The sequence below is a fragment of the Cydia amplana genome, chromosome 14 (genome assembly GCF_948474715.1).
Source record: "Cydia amplana chromosome 14, ilCydAmpl1.1, whole genome shotgun sequence".
NCBI classification, from domain to species: Eukaryota; Metazoa; Arthropoda; class Insecta; order Lepidoptera; family Tortricidae; genus Cydia; species Cydia amplana.
In genome coordinates this window covers 11,934,532-11,952,937 of record NC_086082.1, presented here as the reverse complement: position 1 = coordinate 11,952,937, position 18,406 = coordinate 11,934,532, and the positions used below count along the sequence as shown (strand labels likewise).

General features: G+C 36.1%; 1 protein-coding gene across 1 annotated transcript; it reads right to left on the bottom strand.

Moving 5' to 3' along the window:
• Positions 1 to 7,879: 7,879 nt before the first annotated feature.
• On the bottom strand, positions 7,880 to 16,083 carry LOC134653841 (U-Kazal-Dg21.2-like). The gene is made up of 5 exons (XM_063509204.1): positions 15,975 to 16,083; positions 11,500 to 11,643; positions 10,328 to 10,478; positions 8,648 to 8,709; positions 7,880 to 7,962 (listed from the first exon to the last, which is right to left on the bottom strand). Exons 1-5 carry the CDS (start codon positions 16,039 to 16,041, stop codon positions 7,883 to 7,885), a joined length of 504 nt encoding a protein of 167 aa, XP_063365274.1. The 5' UTR covers positions 16,042 to 16,083; the 3' UTR covers positions 7,880 to 7,882.
• Between the last annotated feature and the right edge of the window lie 2,323 nt (positions 16,084 to 18,406).

Below are 18,406 nucleotides of genomic sequence, written 5' to 3'. Positions count from 1 at the left end.
TAAGTATAGTTTGCTTTTTTGAAGTGAAAACTTCTTTAGCGGCGCTGGGCACTTTTTGAGGTGGGGATAAAATGATAAACTCGAGACAGCGTAAGGCGATCACGTGACCGTAAGGGGCGTAAGGCAATCACGTGACCGTAAGCCCCGTAAGGTGACCATTCATAATTTAAATGGCATTTTAATCAATAAAGAAAAACTCAATTTGAGAATGATAATAATATATAATAAATAAATAGAATACCTCCGCTAAACGTATGTATCGTGTTACCGGTCGGTGTCGGTAACATAGTGAGGTGAGTTTTCACTTCTATCGGCACTCCCGGAGTGCAACCGTTGTTGCTTGTTTTTAATTCACTCAATATATTTTCTCTCTCTGCACCAATTGAAGGTATCTCTGTTTGGCCCTATGGTTGACTGGTAGAGAATGCCATTTGGCATTAAGTCCGCCATTTGTACATTGTTGTATATATTTTGTGCAATGAAGTTTAAATAAAATAAATGTGGTCATGAATTCTAACCAAATTAGGGCTACGAAGTAAATATTTGAGTTTGCAAGTTTTGATACGGATTGAATTGGTTTTATTTACTTCAACAATTTAGGAGTTTCGACGAGGCGTAGTAATTAAGTACCTACTAACAAATCAACATTTTACTTAGTATTTCTATTCTGACGTAAAAATAAATCAAATCAGTTTTATGATTTAAGAATTATGATAAAATTGTTTTTGTATTTATGATACCTATAGTATGATAGTCGGTATAAGTAAGAGTACCTACTTAGCATGATAGTTGTATGTAAATTGTAGATGTCGTAGTCAGATCGTATAATCCGCCGCATTACATTAATTACGGCTAGCCGTTTTCAAAAACAGGGGCGTTTTGAAATGCTGCGGTTCGACGATTAGCCGGATTGTCATTGCGATACGTTCTTCAATAAGGCGGCCTACGTTTAGCCGTATCGTACTACTATTTAGATTGTAGAGTGACCAGTTCTTTCGGTCGCCTACGTAACCGGAGTTTGACAATGTTTGCAATTTAATTTATTTTTACCATGGTCCCACCATACTACATGTGTTTCTTTTCCAAAACATTTCCTTCACAACTTAAATAGACGGAGCCCCGCTTTGCGGGGCTCCTATTTCTGGGCGGTTTGCCCTTCGGGCATCGGGCATTTGAAGCTACCAAACGAACCTAACCTACTTACCTACCTACGCTTTTTTCCCCAAAGTGTAATGTTTTCACTGACGTCTCACTAAATCAATAAGTAGATAGGTTAGGATCCTTAGGTAGCTTCAGATGCCCGAAGGGCAAACCGGTCAGAAATAGCGGGGCTCCGTTTAGTTAAGTTGCGAAGGAAATGTTTTTTTGAAAAGAAACAGTCCGACGAACTCCAGATTTGATTGACACCCCAGCATTTTTCATAGTTTGTTGTTGTTGTCAGGCAGCGCCACGAGTGTTAAAAATGGGAACTAAAAACTGTCAAAGCGGCGGCTAATGACTCGCTGTATTACTTTGAATAATTTTACGGTTTAGACTCACTTGTTTTAAGTCACTCGCACGACATGTTTCGGAGAGCCTAGGTCTCATTTCTCAAGCACGAACAGTGCCAGCAGCGTACAGTACGCGATACACGGCCGTCGTGAACGCTGCTCACACTGTTAGCGCTTCAGAAAGAAGACCTAGGCTCTCCGAAACATATCGCGCGAGTGACTTAAATAAAACTAGCGAGTCTAAACCGTAAAATTATTAAATGTTAGTATGTCTCACAACAGTTTAAATTCGATGATCGCTGTATTACATTACGGCTAGCCGTGTTGAAGAACGTATGGCGCCGAATACATTCCGGCGGATTCTCATTCAACCGCATTCAATCCGGCTAATCGTTAAACCGCCGCATTTCAAAACGCCCCTGTTTTTGAAAACGGCTAGCCGTAATGTAATACGGCGGATTATACGATCCGACTGCGACTGCGACATATAGACACCGCCTAAATTTTCCGGCAGACGCCTTGTTATTTAGATCATTGGATAGTTCTTATTCACAGATCGTTTGTTTTGTAAAGTGCCCATCGATGTCCCGATATCATGGACGACATTCTTGAAGCTAGCCACGCTCGGGCGAGTAAGTCTATCAGAGGAAAAAGCGCTCAGAGTAAAGCACTTTGTTTTAGTCCATTCTATGTAATAGAGTGCCCGAGATTATAGATAATTACAAAATGGCCCAAAAATAAGCTGACAAATATCTTTTTACATTATTTTTCTTACTTGTACGTCCTTATAAGATGCAAACGCAAACATTAAAAAAAAGTTAACAGTACACCGCAGTAAATAAAACATTCAACGTCATTTTGGGCTGTGTAATAGCTGGAACCGCATCTTGTATCTCTCTCGTTCCAAAGTTCTTCATTCACAATTTCGTAAACGTTGCGACAACACTGGTTTTGGACCCACTCCGGAAGCACTTGAATCATCCACTCGGCCTTGCACCGCTAAATTTATTTCTGAATGGTATTCAAAGTTTAAAATATACCTAGCGATGTGTCCGAAGAACTTACCTTTGAAATAATGAGAACTTTTAATTACAGTTATTACGAAACTCGAGGTCACACTACTCTGGCTTAGCCCAAAAGTTGAATTGCGAGCTCTCGCATCCAATGAGAGGAAAAGGCCAGTTACGAAAAAGGTTCGATGGCACGAAGAATGTAGTTTATTGGAAGCCTCTTTAATTAAACTAATAAAATAACCCCCGGTTGATTGGGTTGTGCGATAAAGAGGGAGAGGAAGATGGAGTATAATTATCTAGGGATTTTAAATGCAGTAGGTTATTAAACTAGATTAGAAGTAAATGTAGAATTGCGCTTAAAAATCCAAATATTAGGACAGATGTAGTGCATTTTTTTTCCTATTTCAGTTAGTCTCGGTACAAAAAGTACTGAGGTTGACTGAAGTAGCATGACAAATACGAATGTTTCCGAGAAAATACGATGGAAAACAATTATGCACTACATCTCTACACTGAAGACAAGCAGTAGGTGTTACACTATTTTTATCGATTAATTAATTAATTAATTAATTTATTTAAACTTTATTGCACGATAAAAATTTTACAAATGGCGGACTTAATGCCTTAAGGCATTCTCTACCAGTCAACCAATGGGTCAAACAGAAAACTTATACTTAGTGCAGGATTGTAGACTAAGAGAAGAAATATGAAACACAAATCAAGTTAAGTATTCTAAACAATATTTTAATTATACACTTACACATATAACAATAATAACAGCAATATAAAATTACATATATACAAACAATAATATTGATTTCTTGATGTTACTTTTCTGCAAAACTGTTTAGTGAAATTCTCAATTAACCTAATAGACAACCCTGATTAATATTTCGTCTACTGTCAAATTTAGGCTGTTAAAAATACTAACTTTATGAATGTAGGAATGCATTGATCAGTGCTAAAGCATACCAAAGGTTAAAAGAAGGTTCTGCAATAAGGATAATATGAATAATATGAAAAATATCGTCTCGAATATTTGCTTCCCTCGCCAACATCCGCTTTTTATGTCAATCTAGACAAACAAAAGAGATTGGTCCGCAATTGGCTTCGATCCAGTGACGAGATTGAGCCTTGGCGTCGTCCAGAGTCTCACAAATATCACATGATTAACTACGATATGAGCGTTCTTTTATTTTTATTTATTGTGACCTCTTTTGCCACTTTTGTGTAATTTATATACAGAATCACGAGCTCTTTCGATCCTAATAGGGTAAAAAAATGTCCCAGAGTTTTTTTCCTATTGTGTTACCATTTCCCCATATACTTTGTATGGTGGTAACAAAAAGGAAAGTTTGAAAATTTTATGGAAATTTTAGGATACTTTTTTCTCCTATAAGGATGAAAAGGGCTCGCGATCCTGACTAGAAATAACACAAAAGTGGCAAAAAAAAAATCACAATATATAAAAATGGCAAAAAATAAAAGAAATGCTCATATACGACAAACAAAAGTCGCGGGCTCTTATTAAGGTTTCGTACCCGAAAGCCGGCAGCGTTAATCCTAACATGGCATGTTATCCTCTTAGTTTTACGAAAACTAGAGGCCATGTAATAAATGAATCATTTTCATTAAATTAAGTGAGTTAGCACAAAATAAAGATTCGGATTAGATAAAGAAGCAAAAATAGGGGACCGAATTTAAACTGTTGTGAAACATACTAACATTGAATAATTTTACGGTATAGACTCACTTGTTTTTAGTCACTCGCGCACGCGATACACGGCCGTCTGCTGCTCGCACTGTTAGTGCTTGAGAAAGGAGACATAGGGCCCGATTCGGATTTTGAAATAGACATCTGTTAGATATCTTTTAGACATCCCCAAGATACGATAACGATATGTTTAAGATCTAACCTGTCAAATTTGACATTTGCGCGATTCTGGAGATAGGTACTCTTGAACGATTTCCACAAGATATGGCTTAGAGATCCAATTCACATCTAATAGATATCTAACTCTATCTAACGTAAAAGTGACATTCGTTGACCGAAATGCGCTGCAAAAGAGAACTAGTTGAAATCTAAACTATAACGTATCTAGAATGGATCTAGTACGTGTGTCTCTTGTGAATATCTTGAAGTTCGAATACGGCAGCTAGACTCTCCGAAACATGTCGCGCGAGTGACTAAAAACAAGTGAGTTTAAATCGTAAAATTATTAAAAAATGGGGGTGTTTGTCGTTGCTTACCTAAAGGACATTAGAGGTAAAAATTGATATACATATAACTGCTTTGGCATTTAAGTATAGGTACCTATTTACTATAATTATTTCCTTCTGTTGTTATATACAGAACCAAAAAACATTTATCAGTAAATTGGCATACTTAATGAAATAAAGTAACACCCGTTGTCATTATGAAGCCGTAACAACATAATTGACATCGCAACATCCACGTGGCACGTAGCTTCGCGGAATTGTTCCGTAAACGTGTGCAGGGCTATAACCGCGAAAATCGAAGTTCGCAAATTGCGGGCATTTTTCTCTGTCACTCTAATTACGCCTTCATTGGAGTAAAAGAGAAAGATCCCCGCAATTTGCGAAAAACGGTTTTCGCGGTAGCCCCTCTGGCGGTCCGTGGCAATACAATGTTATTTATACACATTATTTATTGCGTATTTCACATACACACGGATTGTAGAGGATGCGGGTTCAAGTCCTGCCGGAAAAGTAACTTTTCCCTTTTTTCCTTTAATATAAAAGGAATATTTCACATACATTAAGTAAATAGTAAGATGCTTTCTTCCCTTACAACCATAATAACATACGTAAGATATAGCTATAGGTTTTAGCACAGGAGTGGCCCGACAGTATCTCACCCGCGTGATAGACTACCCCTTATTTTCTAACTGTATTAAGTAGATAGGGACGGGTAGTCTATCTTGCGGGTGAGACACTGTCGCGCCACTACTGTGGCCTACAGCTATACCCAAGCAAGCAAAAGGATAAATATATTTGTTTATATTTAAGTCACATCTAAAAATAGATAGGTAACCCCGCGGGGATAAGGTTTTATGAATACCTAGTTCGATCAAGAACCTCTCTGGGCAGCCAAATAGGTAAATTCGATACTGAAGTGTGAAACACTGTTCGAATGAAACTCTATCACCGCCTTGGGAAGCATTTGTAGCAAATTGATAAAGGTACGAGGACATTTAGTATACTGTCCACGGTCCACGTTCACGTGGGTCCACGTCTAAAAATAGAATATACATAGTAGTCATTGATCGGATCAACTATTTTTTGTTGTTATTCTCTCGTTGTCCAGGGGACAATACAGTTTATTAGAAGAAATGTTGTATCATGTTCTCCTAACTTCCTGTAGTAAATGGTCAATCATAGAAAGGGCATAACTATTATTGAATTGCATGTTTGGATTGTTTAATAAATTAAAATACCATCAATCTAGGTTTTATGGGTTGTCCGGGGGAACAAAATTATAAAAACAAGTGTCAGAAAAAAAGTTGATTCACCCAATTACACCCATTATTTTAACTTACAAAGGTAAGGAAAAATTGAAAAATTCATCGCTCCTACCAAAATTGAAACTTGTGGCCTTCCGAGACGGCCATGTTTCTGGAGTTTGCTCTAAACGGATTAATCGGTCCCTTCCTTCCTACTTATACTAGTGGTTACATATCATAATACCGAAAACTGATTCCCCTAATGTTGAATCACCTATGCTTGATTCACCTATTTTTAAATTACCTATCGATCATTTTACCTAAACATTGACTGACCTAAGTTTATAATACCAATACCTAAGCTCAAATAACCTAATGGACGAAACACCTAATGCACGATATACCTAATGCACGAATCACCTATAGCTAATATACCTAATGGACGATACACCTAAAGCTGATATACCTAATGAACGATGTACCTAAACTTGATTTACCTAATGGACGAAATACCTAAAATTGTTAAACCTATCGAACGAAATACCTAAAGTTGATATACCTCCTGAACGAATTACTTAATGTCGATATACCTAATGCACGGAATACCTAAAGTCTAAATACCTAGCACAAAATTCATATCATTTGCCGAATGATCCAGTGGCAACTCCACCCAATAAATCGTATGATTTCCCAACCTTACAGTAGACACTGTTTGTTTGGATAACAACTTAAAAATACACTTATAGAAACGCTACATTTTAGGTAGTAGAATGATTTCGTAAGTCTAATACAAAACACAAAAACTTTATTTTTTTAAGTTAACATCATGACAATGAAAGTAAAGTCGGTTTTGGCACTGTTTGGCACTGTTGGCAATTAATTTTGGAACCGATTATTTAACTGATTTGAATGAAGTAAGTACGTACGTATTTGAAGTAAGTAGTATTTTTAATTGGCTAACTGATATTTGTTAGTCTAGCTTTAGGGATGTGCGTAGCCACATCAAGTACCTCTATGAATAAGTAAGGTCAATGATCTCTTTTACCGGCCATATACAATTGTATAAAATTGCAGGGATGGGAAGACCGCCATGGCACAGATTTTCTTCTTCTACTGTTACTGATAATATTGGTTTACCAGATTATAAATCTAGTTTTCGTAAGTAACCAATGAGCACATGAGCATGACTGTCTCCTCGATTTCCAAGTGAACCTCATAAAACTTTCAAGGATCGTGATTTTAATGTGGCGTTAGCGCAATCAATCTTGCTAGGTTTGCGCGTCAGGCGGCAATCAGGCGCAAATTGAAACACGATCGCGAAACGAAAACCATTTATCAATGACTATTAACACTCTTTGTCGCAAGAATTCATCATTTACTGTTTTAAAATAGAACAGGGTTATAAATATGTGTATTTTCGAACTAGGTTTCTAACTTATTATCTTCAAAGTTACATTTGAACTTACTATCAGACCTTCTAAGTCAAAGGAGAAACACAGCCTAAAGTCCGGTTTTACTGCATCACTGGAGAAAGTTGAAAGCTAAATTAGAAAATATCCAATGATATCCTGTTCGCATGTTGTGGGAAAACTCATCGCAAAATTGTGGATGTTACGTTACGAAACGTGATTCAGGTCATAGGTACCTATCTCGAAATATATTTGAATAGATTACCACTTAGAATGATATCTCGTGAGCTATCGTAACGTAAAGTAAAAGGATATAAGAGAAACATAGTAGGTACCAGTGGCGGCGCGTCCATAAAAGCCGATTCCCATCGGCTTGCCTGTTTTTGGACGTTTGAGCAGAGTTGTAAAGGAAATATATGTAAGCCAAATTAGCCCCGGCTTGCCTATGGATATCATTGACGCGCCGCCACTGGTAGGTACATTCCGGTTTTTAAGCAAATACATATTTAATTGGCTATAATCATGTCTTTGAAAATGTTCATGTTCATGTGCCTTGGACAAAAAGATAACGGGACTTCCATGTAACCTGAAAGAGGGCATACAAAAATTAATAGTTATTTGTTTTACAAGGAGGCGAAGTTGTTGCTTAACCGCTCGTGCTAATATTGATAACCGAGCAAGCGAAAGATTCCAAAATTAAACCACCAGCGTAGCGAGTGTTTCCAAAAATGGAATCTTGAGCGTTGAGCGAGGGTTAAACACAATTTTTCACCACACCAACCCACCACCAAGAAAATATTAACTATAAGATATCAAACAAAATGAAATCAAATTCAAATGAATGTTATTAAATATTTATCATTCAAAATCATAATTGAAAGTCAATTTTACCAGCAAACATAAGAAAACAACTCAAAATGAGACTACTTTGCCTCACATGTGAATAAAATGCAACAATCAAGAGAGCCTTTACCAGTTGGTGTGGTGAAAAAATAATTAAGTTCCATATTGGACGTACACACATTATTAGATAGAGTACACGTCCCTTTCTAATTAATACAGATAGAAAAATATGGGTAGTCGCGGGAGAGATACTGTCGCGGCGCTCCTGTGCTAAGCCTGCAGTTGGTAAAGCTATTGGTAGTTTAGAGATAAAGTGCAAATCTGGAAGCATAGTAGAACTAAGGTATTGTCTTCATATATATTATAATTAAGAGTCGAGTTAATTAAGGTTTAAAAATGTTTAAAATGCATGTTAGTGAATACATTACCAGCATACTCGTCGTGTCCTCGGCAGTTTATCATGTCCAACATGCAGCCATTACTGAAGGACCTGTGTAATTTGAGAAAATGATTTAAAGATAAAAAAAAACAACGGGTTGCACTCCGGGAGTGCCGACAGAAATGAAAACTCAATGATTAGTCCAAAATGTCTGCAGCACTATGTATAATTGACCCATCCTCCTTTCTATTGAAAAACTTTAGTTCCGAAATTGCTGGTCAGTGAGCTTGTTTAAAATTCGAAATTATAATTTGTAGCGTTAATTGTTTAAAATTCGAATAGAAATTGTAAAGTTACCTTGCAGACCTCGCATCTAAATATATTTCGTCATGATATTTTGAGTTTTATTCACCAGTACTAGAGTTCACTTTTATTAGCGATTTCATCAAGATGTAGCTTTATTGAATTATATTTGAGTGATATAAAGTTAGAATGTAACTGTGAGATCCTCGTATTTCAGCCCGTACAAGATTAGAACCTTTTTCATGTAATGTCATTGAGTTTTTCTTTATTGATTAAATGCCATCTAAATGAGTGGCTATCTAAACCTTACGGTCACGTGATCGCCTTACGCTGTCTCGAGTTTATCATTTTTTCCCACCTCAAAAAGTGCCCAGCGCCGCTAAAGAAGTAATTCACTTCAAAAAAAACAACGGGTTTCACTCCGGGAGTGCTGGCAGAAGTGAAAACTCAATCACTATTGCAAAATGTCTGCAGCACTATGTATAATTGAGGTTAACGCCATCTAGCGTTATTTAGTTGCATTACTTGAAATCCCTAAGCACATCACTGTTAGTACTCGAGTTATATTAATACCAGTTAGAGCGAAACTCACTAGATGGCATTTAAATCAATAAAGAAAAACTCAATGACATTACATGTAACAAGTTTTTCGATCGTCTTACAGTCACGTGATCGTCTTACACTGTCTCGAGTTTAACATTTTTTCCCCACCTCAAAAAGTGCACAGCGCCGCTAAAGAAGTTTTCACTTCAAAAACCTATTAAGTATCACTTTATAAAAGGCGCTTTGTGGGCACGTCACATAAGTAAGCTAAAGAGTGTTCCAATCAATACGTATCCTTAGGTGATATCCTTGACGTTCGGATGTCAACGTCATAATCGCGGCGGTGATGTGGCGGCGAAGGTCACTCATTTTATCAACGAAAGCGATATACGTATGTGACGATATCTATGAAAAGGGACCTTATTGTCGATGGCGCTTACGCCATTATTAATGTTCCATGTACGGATTGAGGAACGGTGGCCAGCCAAGCATGTGGAAAAAGAATAGCCTGCAGTAAAGCTCTATTATATAGCCTAATAATATGCAACCTAAGTATATGCACTTTCTCAAGGTTTGTATGTATTAATACCGTAATTCTTTACAATAAATCAGTATTAACCTTTTAAACGCCGTAGACTGATATATATGACATACAAAATCGGGCTCATTTCGCCGCTGTCTGATAAATAAGACAAAACTTCGTGTAACTTCGTACCCCCCGGCGACACGAGCACGCTCGATGACGAATTCTATGGCGGTTAAAAGGTTAAATTAAATATATGAGGGCAGAAATATCCATATCTTTTTAGAATTGTCTTGGAGAGGCTTAGGTTTAAAACTATCAAACCGGTGAAATTGATATCTATGGGCAAATATACCTTACCTATATTCATAAGCCCGCATCTTGGACATGCCGCACACAGGCCGATAATGTTGCGGACAGAATATTGGACAAGATTGGTCCATGTAATGCCTGCGTTGGCTCATCCTACGTTCATTCTTGATACAATACATTATCGGAGTAGTAACCAGTTCTGAAAAAAAAACATATTTGTTTTATCTAACACAAACTAGGCTAATCCTCGTAAGTCCCCGTGTACTTGTACAAGTACAAATTAAAATCGAGTTTTGAACTCATATAGAAATAAAAGAAAGTTCCAAATTAAAAAGCGCCAAAATTGCCGAGGTTAAAAGGGACATAAACGTTTTAAGGGTTAATAAATATTATTTATTTGATGGCTTGTATTTTATAGTACCTTTTTACGAAATTTCAAGATCCTAACTCACAATAAAACTTGTACCACATACAAAACTTTTTGCCTTTTTTAACCTTGGTTAATATTTTTTCAGAATCACTTCTTATTCCTTGTACATTTTATAAATGTAACCTGTTAAGTATTTTCAGCTCTGCATTGATGAGTCAGTCAGGATATACCTATACGCATTTATATTGATTATAATCTATAGCATTTCACACACTAACACACTCAAATGTGATAAATGCGATGCGATGTGATGTGTTCACATCGCATCGCATTTATCACATTCAAAGAAGTGTAGTTTGTGACAGTTTTCGCTAAACCCTGCGGAAATCTCTGCATGGCTCCATTAATATTCAGTGCACGATTAAAATTCGGGTTTTCATTAAACTTTCTTCATTACGGAAGTGTGAGGGTTTTTAGGTTAATGTCTTGGTCGAAAACGCAAAACATTCGCTTTTAATATTATTATAATTCGTGTATCTACTGTCAAATTCTTGTACATGTTGATCAGTACTTATGGTGCATCTCTTGGTAGGTACAAATAAAATCGAAGTAGGTAACAAGAAACATATTCTAAAAACAAAAAATTTATTTTGAAGGAGGCGTGAAAGTGTGTGCAAATATATTTCAGCAAATTGATCATCTTGTAAAGTACCAAAGAGTATTTTTGTTAGCATCTTTAAAATTGATGTAAATATTTAGAAAGATGCAAATTCCCCACCGCAATATCAAAAACCCTCCTATTTCCCAATAAAACCCAGCATTGGAGAATACTCGTCGTCGGAATACACACCAACTTTTTCGCAAGCAATATACCGTTGCATTGCACACTTGCCGGGGAACATTTTGTAGGCCTTCCCGAGCGCGTCAAAGCCGCAAACTGCTTCCTTTTCTTCCGGGCATTTGGTGTCGCACGAAACGCTGTGCGATGGTTTTGCTGTAACATGGAGCATAATGGGTAGTCTACAGGGATTTTTTATTTTTTAGAACACAAACAGTTACATAATACAAATAGATTTTTAGTACAATGTATTGTAGTGTATTTAACATAACTTAAGAAACAGACCTGGAGGTTCATTAATGAGTACATAATGTTAACATACATAACAACCGCAGAAAGAAAATGAAAATTATGAGCCATGCCTACTTAAATTATATTTACCAGTCTTGGATTTTGATGATTTCTCTGTTTCTGTTCGTTGAGAGGTTAAAATATAGCTGGGATTTCTATTAAGATGAATGCGCTTAATTTAAGTTTACTTCTGAGTTTGGCCACGAATTTGATCGGTAGCTAAAGTTAATTTAGAAGGGGTTAGTCCAATTACAAAAGTTTAAGGAATTTATCGGAAGTTCGGGAATCGATTATCCTTTAAGCAACGAACATTATGCAACAATAAAAGGATGTGAATCTCTCTTAAAAGTTAGCCCATCTACATATTATAGATCAAATAAATTTTTTAAGAGACTATATTACATAGATCAAATTAAAAAGTGTATACGAATCTTAGCGAATGTACACATTCCTAACAGCTGCCGGCCTCTTTTTATCAAATATAAGCTGTTGACACTACCCTCAATATACATAATGGAGGCTGCACTTTTTGTCAGACAACATACAGAACTATTCCCACCGAAAATCGATACGTATAAAACTAGAAGCCAATATAGAAATAAGCTGTTAGTGCCAAGATCTACCTTAGCTATGTATAAAAAAGAACCGCAGTACAAATGTATACAAATTTTTAATAATATCCCTAATGCTATCAAAGCCGAACCAGATGACAAAATGTTTAACACTAGACTAAAAACCCTGTTAATAGAAAATTGTTATTACACAGTCAAATCGTTTCTCGAAGATAATACGCTAGATAATAAGTATGACATTGAATTAATTTAGGATTTAATTATTTTTTTTTTTAAATTATAGCTTGACCTACTAGTACCAACAATAAATCTACTATTAACTATACGATTAGAAAAGACGTCCGGAAAATAAACTATACTATATTTTGACAAAATAATTCCATTAACTATTTAATATTCCAATTTATTTATTGACATTGTAATCCTGAATTAATTTATGTGACTATGTAGATGCTATTTTATTAAATAATTGGTAACTTTAAATGATTATGTTATATAACCTGATAGAATCGTATAAAGTCCTATATAACTGTAAATATAAGTACCTACTATTGTGTGCCCTTACAGGGTGTCATGAACTGACCTCTTAAATTGTAACACCTTATTATGTACATGACAATGCAATATTGAATAAATGACTAAATGACTAAATGACTAAATAACACTCGAATCCAAAATAATAAAAAATAACATCGCAAAGCCATAAAGTAGGTACTATTTCAATTTATTCTTAAAGGTAACTTAATTTATACTACAGAAGTTTACCTGAGTAAGTTATCTTGCAATATTTATAATTAATTTACCTATTTAACGATATGACTGGTATAGTTATGATTATCATATTACAAAGGTTGGTTATTTATTAAGTTAGAATTGATTTTCAAAGTTATCTTGTTACATTTCAATACAATAATTGTTATTCTGGGAGAATTCTTGAGTTAACTTAGCCATGTTTTATGAACCAAGCACTCTTAAATTATGAAACGAATATAATATTATATTACGAATAGATATATTTGGCAGAAGTATCTCCTCTTCATATTTTTAGCTCTTCTGTACACACAGGATTCATTTTAACTATTTATATTTGCTTACTTACGTACCTTTACATTTTATAACATACTCGTAAGTAATATATTTTTCTTCAGATAACGGGCAGTGACCAAGAGCTGCGTTCAGTTTAAAAGTAATGATATTGACATGAAATTGGAAATGGGCGTTTTTTTTTGTTGTCCCCTACACTTTTTTCCAAATTTGTGATTTTTTATGTTATTTCTACTCAGAATCACGAGCTCTTTCTATCCTAATAGGAGAAAAAAAGTATCCTAAGGTTTTTATTTCCATTACGTCACCATTTTTCATAGACTTTGTATGGCGGTCGCGGAATGGAAAGATCGAAAAATGTATGGAAATTTTGGGATACTTTTTTTCTCCTATTAGGATAGAAAGAGCTCGTGATTCTGAGTAGAAATAACATAAAAAATCCCAAATTTGAAAAAAAAAAAGTGTACGGGACAAGAAAAAAACACGCCCAAATGCACTTCAGCGTGCATGACGCTCGCGTTTTGATGGCGTAAAAAAGTACTATATTTATTTAGATCGCTATCAAATCAACATAATTTCGAGGCTGCTCCATAGTGACGTAGCCCACTTTACTGTGCCTACAGCCGGCCTAGCCAAGCTGACAATCGCTATCGCTTCGACAACGAAACGCTTTGCGTTTCTCTATCACTCTTCCATATTTAGTGCGACAGTGACAGTTGCGTTTCGAATTTCCATCGCTACGGAGCGTAAGCGATTGACACGTTGGCTACGAGACCAATATCTAAACCCCAGAGCGTGACCGGGAAGCATCGCAGCGGATTTATTTTCCGGCTAAGACAACAATGCATATCGGATTGTGCTATGCAAAATATTCAATAGTTGCCCTGTAGGGCTATGATGGCCGGCTCTTTATCATTTGTCACCATGGCTGTCACGTTCTAACAAATATGTAAGTGCGAAAGTGACGCGTAGCATGACAGGTGATAAAAATACGACCATGATAGCTGGTCTGGAAGCCAAATCGATCTTTAACATTTTGTCGGTTTTTGTTTTTGATATTTGTGTATCATACTAGCACCAATGTAGGTAAGTTCGAGAACAAATATCAACAACAATACTCACGAAGCGTCTGGTTGACGTACCTAACTGGTGACCGAAAAGCTGGCGGCTTCCTCGCACAACGTATCTGCATTGTGATACAACGAGGAAATGCCGCCAGCATCCTTGGTACAATGCCTCAAGGCCCTCAAGGGCCTAATTTAGATTTAAGCTAGTTATTAATTTAGTTATAGTAGTACCACTGTCTATCTTCTGTGTAAATAGATAGGGTTTTAAATATGTAATTGAGTAGATCTCCTGGATTATGTAAGTGAATTAGGGTCTCTTTTTTAACTGACGTTTGTGGACAATTGAGATATCAGAGGGCCTACCGCGAACGACGTTCGACGTGTTGCCTCCCTGTCACACTTACGTACGAATTTACAAGTTCGCGGTAGGCCCTCAGATATCATGTCTTTTTTATGTATAAATCGCGATAGTATTGTATGAAACTGCGCGCAAAGTTTGTTGTAGGTAGGTACTCGTATTATTTATTACATATCTATCTGTGAGTTCCTGTAATTGGCTTTATGTTGTTACCTTAGTCTACATATATGTTTTTATATCAACTGTTTATGTATTTATTTAATTTAAGGTGTACACTTAGATTAAATAAATACATAAACAGTTCTCCTGTACAAACCAAAACTCTTTCTCAGCAATACACTTTGATACATTCTGATCGGCTGATCGCGGCTGCAATGCGGCACAGATAGCAAAGCAATTTTTCTAGGAAATTCAGCGATATCACCTGCGTTAACGCTACATCAGTTTCTGTCCCTATCCTATACAAAAAAATACTGTGGCATAATATGCTGATAATTTAACAAATGTTTTCATTTGTCTATCATAGCAAAAGGAGCTTATTTGAAATTTTAGCCATTCGACATATTGTTAAATAAGTACAGGGTGGCCAAATAAGAGGTATACACTTTATTTTTGAAATTTTATTCTATAAAACATAAAAAATATTAAGTATTCCTTGTTAAATATAATATGTAGGGTCAGCAGTTACACATGGAAAATAATGTCAGACAAATATCCACCTCTAGCACATGGTAGATGCGAACCCTTTTCATCGCGTTTTTCATCACTTTTTCACACATTTCTGGCGTTATCTCAGCGACAGTGTTTCGAATATTTTGTTTTAATTGCTTAAGGTTCGTTGGCCTATTAGCATAGACACGTCCCTTTAGATAGCCCCACAGAAAAAAGTCAGGAGCTGTTAAATCAGGCGATCTTGGGGGCCAGTCAATGTCACCGTTTCTCGAAATTAATCGACCGGGAAACGTTATTTTTAATATTTCTATTGTTTTTAATGATTAAAACATGTTGTTCCGTCGTAAAACGCTCCATAATAAATTTGCCGTATCTACACAAACTAATTTTCATGCAATAACTGTCATATTTACAGCTAAAAAAAAAAGTTTTATACCTCTAACCACCCTGTACAAGACAAGAAAGTTTGCAGCAAAAACTTACCCAAAAATATAATAGTTAAAGTAAAACTCAAAGTTATCATTGTAACAGCACAATCCAGAAATCTCATCAGAAGTGAAACCCGATAACAACAGCTGAGAGATTAACGACCCTTTTCCAATTAAAATAAACTTGCTTGAAAATTGATTTATATTTAAGAGGCCACATCGAAGCTAAGCCACTTTTCTGTTGACAATGAAAAAAAGTTAACAGAAATTTTAACAACTGGACTGAATACAAAAATATTGTAGACCTGACTTATTCAACTTCTACTAAGGGCCGATACAGACGGGCTGCTACCCGACTGCAATTTGTATGGGAACTGCGAGCCGACTGCACGCCCACTGCGCAACGTTGGCGTGCAGTGCCCATACATGTTGCAGTCGGCTTGCAGTCCATCTGTACCGGTCCTAAGACAGACTGCAGAGGCATTTATAACAACAAGCAGGTTATGACAAAGCTTTTCGATTCCTAATCCTTGTTAATTAAAATTGTATACAGTTTGCATTTTTTGCATTATTGTTTGCAGTTTGATTGTTCGAATTAAAAATAAAGTAGGTATGACTGCTTTTGTTTAGGGTTCCGCATTAATTGCAGGAATAGGTCACAAACTTTTTGCTAACCGTAGCTAATACAGCCTAATACCGCAAATTTATTTAGTAAAAAAGTTTTAAAACACACCTTTGTGTTCAAATTTGTGCACTGTGTATTTTCATCCTGTATAGTTTACCTGAAAGCGTGGTAGAAGCGTTTTTAAGTAGGTATGAAACATTGACTAATAGCATTTTCATTCAAATAAGGATTTCCACCTTAGCACAGATCATTAATTTTGCATTATACCTACTTCCAAGTCAATTTTCAACAAAAAGTTCCTCTCACGAAAAATACCTTTAAAAAGAAAATAATGGAGGCTTAGTCTGAATACGAATTCAATAATAAGCAGAGGCATTGTGGGAAATCTGTCTTGATAACATCATATTGTGTAGTAAATTTGTGGAAAATAACAAGGACAATGGAATTTGAAGGAATTATAGAGATGAAAAAAATACGGGGCTTAATTAATTTAGAAGGGCTCTTAATTAACTCCTTCAATTGACAGAAAGAGCGGCAGCATCAACACTCAAGATCCAAGTAGTAATGTCGCAACAGTAGAGTAGCTGCAGTTGCCATCAGAATGTCACTTGATGGTCTCATCGGAAGATCAGCGCTGGAAGTCGCCAGCAACATGCTGAGATGGGGCCATTTCGTGACACTTTATTTTCATTATGTTCTTTTTGTGTAATTAATGTGTATCGTCTGTGTGTTTAGGAATAAAAAACTATTCTATTCTATACTATTACAGCAGAGCTGCAGCTTTGACGCTGCTGCTGTCTTCATTCAAATGTCACCTTTTCACATCATACGAGATAAACTAGCGATCAATCACAGAAGTGATCCATATCGAACCCTACCTAAATCAGTTAAACGTCCCCTCGGGTCCTCGGTTCATATATTATCGTATACGAACAGGATAGGTGTCCGTTTGTATTTGCTTGTGTATTGTATCTCGGGCTTGCAGTTGGATGGTCAGCCATTGTTTACATTTACTGTGCATATCAATAGTAGTTTGTATCTGCCACATACAGTGTGATATATCGTTTATGTTATCAGGAATCTCCTATTTTGATTCTTTTGTTTACATCTCTTAAAGTTTTCGTTTTTCAATTTTAATTACCTATTTTTTATGTTTAAGATTCGCCATCACAACAGTCACACTCACACCCAAAGTAGCTATTGAGACTCATTTTGACTTAATTTATAACAGAACTGTGTATGTTTAAAAAAAGCTTCATACATTTTTACCTACATGATTTGCAGTAACATTATTCAATTTCGGATATGTAGGTAAGTGTATCTTTATGCATTTTAACGTAACTTGATGAATATATAAAATTTTCGGACCAAGAAAAATAGTCGAGTAATTAGCTTGAAGTTATATTTTTCCTATAAATATATCTTCAGCAAGAATGCTATCCTAGATGAGCAAGCCCTCCCGTGGCGGAGGTTCGAAGTTCGTAAGCTGAAGAAGTTCTTCAGCTTACACGGCTAACGCCCTGGACCTCTACTACGCTACCCGACTACGGTAGGCTAAATATTGTAGTGTGACTACTAAAAAACAAATCAAAATATTGAATAAATACTTAATTTGATTTGTTTCCCAAATAAGTTGGAAAGTAAAACATACTTACTTACCCATCCATTGTGTCTCTCAGACCACATTACATTAAGGTTTTACTACATCGTCTAAATTACAATTATGTACTTAATCTTGGGTCCGAGATAGCACACTCTAGACCTCTTTATCCCTAGACTATTGTTAAATATTTAATTTGTCACAAGTAGAGGTCTAGTGGGAATATATGGAATCTAAAACAACTGTCTGTGTCTAGACAGCT

Bases quoted from the DNA above. Each gene is read 5' to 3' on its own strand.
- LOC134653841 (XM_063509204.1), bottom strand. From the start codon at position 16,041: ATGAGATTTCTGGATTGTGCTGTTACAATGATAACTTTGAGTTTTACT. The intron at 11,644-15,974 runs GTAAGTTTTTGC...TCCATGTTACAG, and splicing joins TTTAACTATTATATTTTTGG to CAAAACCATCGCACAGCGTT. The intron at 7,963-8,647 runs GTAATGTATTCA...GCCCTCTTTCAG, and splicing joins AGGACACGACGAGTATGCTG to GTTACATGGAAGTCCCGTTA.